The sequence below is a fragment of the Colobus angolensis genome, unplaced genomic scaffold (genome assembly GCF_000951035.1).
Source record: "Colobus angolensis palliatus isolate OR3802 unplaced genomic scaffold, Cang.pa_1.0 Scaffold121, whole genome shotgun sequence".
NCBI lineage: Eukaryota > Metazoa > Chordata > Mammalia > Primates > Cercopithecidae > Colobus > Colobus angolensis.
The window spans coordinates 4594262-4603564 of record NW_012113253.1 but is presented as its reverse complement, the minus strand read 5'-3'; the positions used below and the strand labels follow the sequence as shown (position 1 = coordinate 4603564).

Sequence of the window (9303 nt, the reverse complement as noted above, 5' to 3'; positions counted from 1 at the left end):
TAATTTTGTATTTTTAGTAGAGATGGGGTTTCTCCATGTTGGTCAGGCTGGTCTTGAACTCCCGACCTCAGGTGATCCACCTACCTCGGCCTCCCAAAGTGCTGGGATTACAGGCCACTGCACCTGGCCTGAAATTTCAAATTTCTTTTTCTCTTTTTTCTTTTTTTTAATTTGAGATGGAGTCTTGCTCTGTCACCCAGGCTGGAGTGCAGTGGCGTGGTCTCGGCTCACTACCAGCTCCGCCTCCTGGGTTCACGCCATTCTGCCTCAGCCTCTTGAGTAGCTGGGACTACAGGCGCCCCCCACCACGCCCAGCTAATTTTCTGTATTTTTAGTAGAGACGGGGTGTGATCTGCCTGCCTCGGCCTCCCAAAGTGCTGGGATTACAGGCATGAGCCACCACACCCAGCCCAAAACTTCAGATTTCTTGTCTCATAACTAGACATCCTCATCACTGAGTGTTAGCCTGGATATAAGCATTCCTAATCTTTTGTACTTTTCATGTCAGCATTTGGTTCCAGCTAGCTGCCTGGAGAGAACTTCTAGCATTATGAGCATGCAGGTCCTATCAACAGGTTGGGGGTGCAGTTTATTCATACAGATAGTGAGAGTGGCACAGATGGATGCTGTCCCTTAAAACAAACAGACTTGTCTTTGGGAGGCTGAGGCGGGTGTATCATGAGGTCAGGAGTTCAAGACCAGCCTGGCCAACATAGTGAAACCCCGTCTCTACTAAAAATACAAAGAATTAGCCAGGTGTGGCCAGCGTGGTTGCTCATACCTGTAATCCCAGCACTTTGGGAGGCCGAGGCGGGCAGAGCATGAGGTCAGGAGATCGAGACCATCCTGGCTAACAGTGAAACCCATCTCTACTAAAAATACAAAAAATTATCCAGGCGTGGTGGCGGGCGCCTGTATTCCCAGCTACTTGGGAGGCTGAGGCAGGAGAATGGAGTGAACCTGGGAGGCAGAACTTTCAGTGAGCCGAGATTGCACCACTGCACTTCAGCCTGGGCTACAGATCAAGACTCCGTCTAAAAAAAAAAAAAAAGGAATGAACTACTGATGCATCAAACAACATGACTGAATCACAAAACAATGATGCTAAGTGAAAGAAGCCAGACAAAAAAGAAAACATACTATATGATTCCACTTATGTAAAATTATAGAAAATGCCACTCTGCAGTGACAGAAGGCAGATCAGTTGTTGTCAGGCGTGAGAGTTACTGAGGGGCTGAGGAGAATGGAAGGGCGAGAGGGATGACAAGGGAGCCAGAGGAAACTTCTGGTGATGAGGGATATATTTATTACCTTGATTGTGATAATCATTTCAAAACCTATCAAATTGTATACTTTATACATGTTCAGTTTATCATACATCAGCTGTACCTGAATAAAGCTGGAAAAGAAAACCCTCAATACTAAAAGGCTTTGAACAGAAAAATAATAGTCCTTACCCACCTTTTCCACCCACATCCCAGTCCTGCGCTTGAGAGGCAGCCTCTTTGAACTCTTTTAGGTGTTCCTCTGGTATGCAGGCCACATTCTAACTAACAGGTTTACTCTGTTGGTTATAGATTAATCAGTTTAGAACTTCAGGCTGTTTCTGTTTATTCTTTCCTATTAGGGTAGTTGATAATTCATTTCTCTTACCCTGCCACTTTTACTTCTCCTAATACAGTTTTTGATTAAATGAATAGTCACTGATAACATTACTAGAAATATTAAATATTGCACACTGCTGAGTCAGGTAGTATACTTTGAGTACATTTATGTTTTTAATACTCTCCAGACAATTAACACAGTAGCTGTATTTTGCTTTGTTTTTTATGTAACAATGTCTGACTGTTTTTAGATATCCTAACAGACTTGTCATACACCTGGCAGCAATTTTCCTAGTGCTCAAAATAACATATAATCTGTCAATCTCAATCCCCACTCCTTTCCCTTGGAGACCTTTCTTCCTCAGCCATCTGCCCTTCTGTCAAATGTGCTCTGATTGCTTCTGGACTAGATTTGTAGTTGTCACACGGAGAATTTCTCTTGTCATTCTTCACTGTTGAATCAGCTAATTCCTGGGTCCCATATTATTTTCCTTCCTGGTTTATTCATATATTCCTTCAATTTATTTCAGGAATATTACATCTTCTAGTTGCTTCCTAAACAGGGATGCTTGAAAGTTTAAATTTTGTATTCCTTACAGCGCCAAAAATGTCAGTAGTCTACCCTCTAAATGTTTGATTGGATCTAGAATTCTAGGTTGAAATGCATTTTTCTTTATAATTTTATAGTTATTTTTTCATTTTTTTCTAGCTTCTGATATTATCAAATATTCACAGTTTAATTTAGTTACATGTATTCTGTTTTCACCCCCCCCCGGAAACATTTATGATCTTTGTCTTGATGCTCTGAAATGTTTTATTGATATGCTTTTTCAGTGTTCATTTATTGTTTTGGAGAATCATGTATTTATTCTGTAAATATAGAGAAATGGCCATGTAGCAGACACTGTTTTAGGCACTGGAGATAGAGCAGTGAGCAAAATAGAAAAAATCCTTTCCCTCTTAGAATTTACATTCTAGTGGTGAAGACAAAAATTAAATAAACTAGTGCATAATGAAATGTCAGATAGTGATAAGGGCTTAAAAGAAATGCAAACCAGGGTAATGAGAAAGATAAGAACAGGATAATTTTAGATAGGATGGGCAGGAATGCCTCTTTGAGGTGAATTGAGCAGAGACTCAAATGCTCAAATGAGGGCACAAGACTCACTATCTGGGTGAAGAGGTGAGGGGAACAGCCAGTATAAAGACTCTGAGACAGAAATACACATGAAACTATGAGAAGCAAAAGTCCAGTTTAGTGGCAATGGAGTAAATAAGAGACAAAGTGGCCAGAAATGAAACTGGAGACATAGCGGGAAACCCGGAAATTTAAGGGCTCCTGGGAATTGGAAAAGACTTTGGAATTTATTTTATTGGAGCCTTTGAACAAGGATACACTTACATTTTAAAGAATCACATAGGTTGGGAAGTTGACTGTAAGATTAGCAAGTGTGGGAAGTAGTGAGACCTGTTAGGAGGCCATTTTAGTAGTTGAGGTGAAAGACAATGGTGGCTTAGATTGGGTGGTAATAGTGAGAAATGGTCAGATTTGGAATATACTTTAAAGGGAGAGTCAACAGGATTTGCTGATGGGTTGGAGATGGGATGAAAGAAGAGGAGTAAAGAACGAGTTGTAAGACCAGCCTGGCCAACATGGTGAAACCTCGTCTCTACTAAAAATAAAAAAATTAGTTGGGCGTGGTGGTATGCGCCTATAGTCCTAGCTGCTTGGGAGGCTGAGGCAGGAGAATTGCTTGAACCTGGGAGGCAGAGGTTGTGGTGAGCCGAGATTATGCCACTGCACTCCAACCTGGGCAACAGAGCAATACTCCATCTCAAAAAAAAAAAAAAAAAAAAAAAAAAAGAAAAGAAAAGAGAAAAGAAAGAAAGAAAGAAAGAAAAAAGAGTGAGTTGTAAGATTCTTGGCCTGAGCAACTTGGTGAATGGTGGCATTATTTACTGAGATGGAGAATACTAAGGGAGTGTTTGGGAGGCAGAGATATGGTGGGATTGAGTTGTATTTTGCATACTTTGGGTTCGAGATGCCCATTAACAGCCAAATGGAGTTGTCCTGGAGCAGATGCTCATTCAAGTCTATGGTTCACGGTAGAGATGGAGGCTGGATGAGTTTCCCCTGAGAGTCAGTAGAGATAGAGAAGAGGTCTTGGGGACTGAGCTCTGGAGCATTTCAGTGATCATAATTGGGAAATGGAAGAGGACCAGAAAAGGAACAGCCAATGAGACAGCTAGAAGTCCAAGAGAATTTGTGTCCTGGAAGGGGCCTCAAGAGGAAGCTAGGAGCCACTGTGTCGATTGCTGTTAAGAGTTGAGTAGAAGGAACATTCGGAATTTACCATCAGATTTGACAATGTGGAGTTTCTTGGTGATTCTGACAAGTGATTTCCCTGGAATAATCCATGTCTTCTTGAAAAATATATGATTGAATAAAATAGTAGTATTCCATTGTGTATGAAGAGTTCATAAGTCTGGTAGAGGGAGATTTAAAGATTCTTTTGGAGTATAAGTGAAAAAGTATATACTTTAAACAGTAAATATATTAATTTTATTCATCTATTATTAAAATGTTTTCTAACTGTATCTTGATGTCTTTAATAGCATTTTCTTCCTCTTGCAAATCTGGAATGTTCACCAAACATTGAAACTTTCCTCTGCAAGGCATTTGTACCAACCTGCACAGAGCAAATTCATGTGGTTCCACCTTGTCGTAAACTTTGTGAGAAAGTATATTCTGATTGCAAAAAATTAATTGACACTTTTGGGATCCGATGGCCTGAGGAGCTTGAATGTGACAGGTAAATTATGTTTTTCATGGAAAGCTACTAATGGTATTTTACTACTGGTACTAGCTCTCTGGGATGCTAGTGACAGGCTTTCATTATTTAATTCCAAAAATGTTTATTACACACTTAATATATGCCAGGCACTATAGTGCTAAGTGTTGTGGACACAAAGGTGAGCAAAAAACAGACTCAGTTCTTATTCTCAGGGAACTTACAGTGAGGTGAGAGGGACAGGCAGTAATCAAATAATTATGCAAATAAGTGCAAAATTATGACTGTGATAGATACAACAAAGGAAAGGTAGATAGTTCTATGAGAATATATAATGATAGCTTTGACCTAAACTGGGGAAAAGCGAAGGAAATGACTGTTGAGCTAAAGTATGAAGGGTAAGGGTAAGACAGAGGTAACTAGGCAATAAGAGGAGGGAAGACCATTTTGGGCAGTGGGAATAGCTTATTCAGAGACCCTGCAGAGCCTGAACAGGGAGTGAGGGAGCATGGCATATACAGGGAATTCAAAAACTAGTATAGCTGGAGTGATGAGAGTAAGAAAGAATATAGTGCAAGATAAGAAAGGAGAGAGAAGCAGCAGTCAGACCATCCAGGGCCCATCTTGCATATTTTTATGCTGAAAGCAATGAGGTCTTCAATATTTTAAGATAAGAATGGGTAGCATGATCCTGTGAGCTTCTGTATAGAGCATGGAACCTGTGTCAGTCTCCTGAGGGTTGGGCAGCACTCTGTGGCAGTTTCTGTTAGGAATCCAGGACACTTCCATCCTGCAACTCTGTCAGCCAGGTGGATGGGAGAGAGAAGGTAGAGAACCCACACCTTTTCTTGAGTGCCTCAGATGGGAAGTGTTACACCTTTTCCACATGCATTCCTGTTGGCAAGATGTCAGTCATGTGGTTATAACTGAAACAAATAGTAAATGTGTGTCCCGAAGGAAAAAAGTATTCAAGGCAGAGGACATGTCAGGTGCTGCCAGTCAAAAAGAATATTACACTATGCTATTTCACTAGAGTGATTGGGGCAAAGGACAGATCACAGTAGGTGAAGGAGTGAGGAGAAAGTGAAGCCAGAAACAGAGTTCTTAGGGAAGTTGGCTATAAAAGAGGAAAGTTTATGAGTTTAATGGGAAAGAACTATTTTAAGAACTACTAGGAAAAAGGAAGAGGCAAGCATATATGGGGTAGAAGAAGTCTTCAATAGTAGTTTTCTAAGAAGGAGGTAGGATCCCAAGCATAGATGACATTTTGACCGTGGATGGGAGGAACATCTGTTGTAACAGTAGGAAGGGATAGGATGGCTGTGGATATAGGTAGGTTTGTGTATTTGGTAAGAGTTGTTGCAAGAATTTCTTTCTGATGGTTTCTATTTCCATTGTGACATAATAAGAGTCAAGGAGGTCCTCTGTTGTGAGTCTGGAAAAGAAGGATATGTGTTCAAGAGAAGTGGTCATTATGGAGCATAGGAGAATGAGTCAACTAGAGAGGCTTCGTAACATTTCAGGTAAATCAGGCAATCCTGAATTGGTGGATCTCATCTGGCCTATTGAGAACTTCTCCAGCTGTGGTGGGATGCTTGGGACTAAGCACAGAGAAGGCAAATAGTTGTGGCTGGGGTTTTTTCAGATGGATTCAGTGCAAAGATAAAGGTGCACTAAAAAATGAAGGATAATGAGAAGGGTGTTACTGAAACAATAGCCTATGAAAGTCTAAATGGATGGGGAGCGAAATGAAGAGAGAAAAGAACTAATGTATGGAGACAAGCTGCAGGAGATCTAGCCCAGTGAGGTTTTTTTTTTTTTTTTAAGGCATAATGAAAATTTTTTAAAAAATGAATTGCAAGGATAGGAACTTGCAGACGAAGGGCAGGATGCTTGAGTTGATTTTTGGAGATAGTACGTACTTGCAGGTTGTGGCAGGGTTCCCTGTGTGACTTTGATTACGGGTGGCCACTGTGGGTTAGGGATAATCACTGGAGATGAGGAGGCTAAATAGCCGAGAAGCCAGAGTGTGGATGGCTTGTTCTTGGTCAAGTCACCAAGGATGATGACAGCAAAAGCAAAGGAGAGAAAACTGATGATTCATTTAACTCATATTTCTTGCACTCTTACTGTGTGCCAGGACTGTTCTAGGCACTAGAGTTATAACAGGCAAAAATTTCTGCCATCATGAACCTTACATTTTAGTGGAGGGAAGGAGAAGATTCAGTAAGTAAGTTATATTTATATGAGAAGATGGTGAGGCCTATGGAGAAAATACTTGCTCTTTCATTATGAGATTGCCTACTCAGTTTCAAAGCAGGGGAGGTTATAACTTGAAAAAATTTATGCTGGCACCTATGCTTAGTTTCTAACTTTGTTGGAGTTTTGGTCTTTGTAACTTGATTTTTTGAGAAATAGATAGTTTTTAAATAATTAAACTAAATCAAATTTATTCATGTTTGAGAATGCTTGACACATTGAATTGGGAAGTAGAATTCATTTTTTAAAATTGTTTAAGCCCTACATTAAACCATATCCCATTAATATAAAGCAAACCCATAAACATCCTTTTATACAATGTTAGTTGGGTCAGTTGCACATAAAAATAATTCTAGTATGGCCTATACTGGAGAATATTTTTTCATTTCTATAAATAAGAACTTCAGGCTTTTGTGGCATCTTATTTACTTTGAAAACACACGCAAAGAAAGAGGGGAACCTCTGGTTAAAACATAAAATCTAGCTCATTGAAAGATTTCTAGCATAATGAAAGATTTAACATAACTGTGGTAAAAACATGAAGGCCGCATCTATTATTTGAGAAACAGCAGAACTGTGTGGTTATGACATGCATTAGGCTCTTGGTTCCCCAGGAGAATGCCTTTGCCTTGAAAGAAAAAGGTGCATTCATTCTTTGAGGTCTGTAGTTTCCTCAGCTCATCAGAGCACAGGCACATTCTTTTCTACGTGAAGCGTTTTGTAAACTGAACTTTGTTTTCACTTCCAGCTCCAGCCATCCTCGGGTAGCTTGCCAATAGATGAATTCCACTCATTTGACCCATAGTGCTCCTTCTCTTCATTTCTCTCTCTTTCCTCACAGCAGCGCATATCCACCATACCACCTGAGAGTCTGTGGAATCTTATTTTCTGTTATACTTGTTTCCTTACACTCATTTTCCTGTCTTTATTATGATAGTCAAACTTTTTCTCCTCAAAGGTATAGCTGACTTGCTTTCATGAAAACACACTTTCCTAATAAGATTTATCAGAGGTCTTTCCATACCTCAGCCACTGTGCTATGACAGATTTTATCATTAATAAGTGCATTTCAAAGTGAAAACGTTACAAACATGCTTAACAGATGTTTTTATAACATGAAATATTCTACTGCATTAAGATCAAAATGCTGACTGTACTTGTTCCATATACCTTCAGACCACTGTTAATGTAATATTTTGGCAAGGTGAATCGTCTTTTTTGGATATAAAACTCTTAGCATAAGCCAGGAATGGTGTTGCACAGCTGTATTCTCAGCTATTTAAGAGGATCGCTTGAGTCCAGGAAATCAAGACCAGCCTGGGTAACACAGCGAGACCCAGTCTCCATTTAAAAAAAAAAAAAAAAATTGAATCTCAGGCATATACAGGCATATATTTAAGAGAAATACTCTATCTGGACCTTTCTGTGATAGTGAATAAACATGATGAATACTGACTGACTTGATCGTTTGCAATTAGAGTTCATGTGGAGAAAATAAGGTTTTAAGCACAATTAACTTATGAATGAATGTATCCATTCACTGACCTTTTCCACATTAGTCTTGATTAATTATTTTTTTTCCTATTCTCTAGACAGTGGAGGCTGATAATTTATTCTACTGATACAGTGAGACCTCATATAATAAATTGGGGAAAGAAACTGGTTAGCTTTTTATTTTTAGACTGAAGAAACTATAGAACCTATGTGGAACGTACACACTTCTGGTAGATACATAATCACTTTCAGGAACAACTTAGTAATATATAGTAAAATGGCAGATGCTTAACCCTGCATCCTAGGAAATCGCTTCCCATAGAAACTCTTTCACAGAGAGTTGTGCACAAGAATATTGATTGTAGATTCTTCCTAATTCTTTTAATGGGAAAAAATCTAAAAGTCCATCATAGAAGAATGATTAGTAAATTGTGATATACTTAGACACTGGAATACTACCATACAGTTGATAAAATGAATAAAGTTGACCCACATCTGTCAACATGGATAAATCTAGAAAATATAGTGTTAAATTTTAAAACGTAAGTTATAGCATGCTATATACAGCATGATGTCATTTATATAAAGTTCAAAACCTGAAAAACAATACTTTATAAGGTTATGGTTAGTAAATAATGTAATAAAAATATTTTTTTAAACGTTTGAGAGTAAAAACGGAATTTGTGGTAATGAATACTTCTGAGGAGAGAAGGAAATAAGACCAGAAAGGGGTCCCCACTGTATCTATAATGTTATATTGCTTTATTTTAAAATGTATAAAGCAAAATTGACATGATATTATGTTTTAATAAAGCTGGTAGATGTTTTTTTTGTATTTCATTTTATGGGCATATGTTTTAGTCTATTCTTTCTAAGGTATATTTAAAATGCTTTCTCATTTAAAACCTCCAATACTTTTTATTTTTCCTTGAGACAGAGTCTCCCTCTGTCTCCCAGGCTGGAGTGCGGTGGCTCAGTCTTGGCTCACTGCAACCTCCGCCTCCCAGGTTCGAGTGATTCTCCTGCCTCAGCTTCCCAAGTCACTGGGATTACTGGCACCTGTCACCACGCCCGGCTAATTTTCATATTTTTAGTAGAGACAGGGTTTCACCATGTTGGCCAGGCTGGTCTTGAACTCCTGACCTCAAGTGATC

The 9303-nt window shown here is 39.1% G+C and overlaps 1 protein-coding gene across 3 annotated transcripts in view; it reads left to right on the top strand.

Moving 5' to 3' along the window:
- The window catches only part of FZD6 (frizzled class receptor 6), a 36012-nt gene that overhangs the window by 17252 nt on the left and 9457 nt on the right, over positions 1-9303 (top strand). For all 3 annotated transcript variants that reach the window (XM_011931104.1, XM_011931112.1, XM_011931121.1), the window contains exon 3: positions 4221-4417. In XM_011931104.1, coding sequence (XP_011786494.1) covers positions 4221-4417 — 197 coding nt within the window. The remainder of the gene's footprint in view (positions 1-4220; positions 4418-9303) is intronic.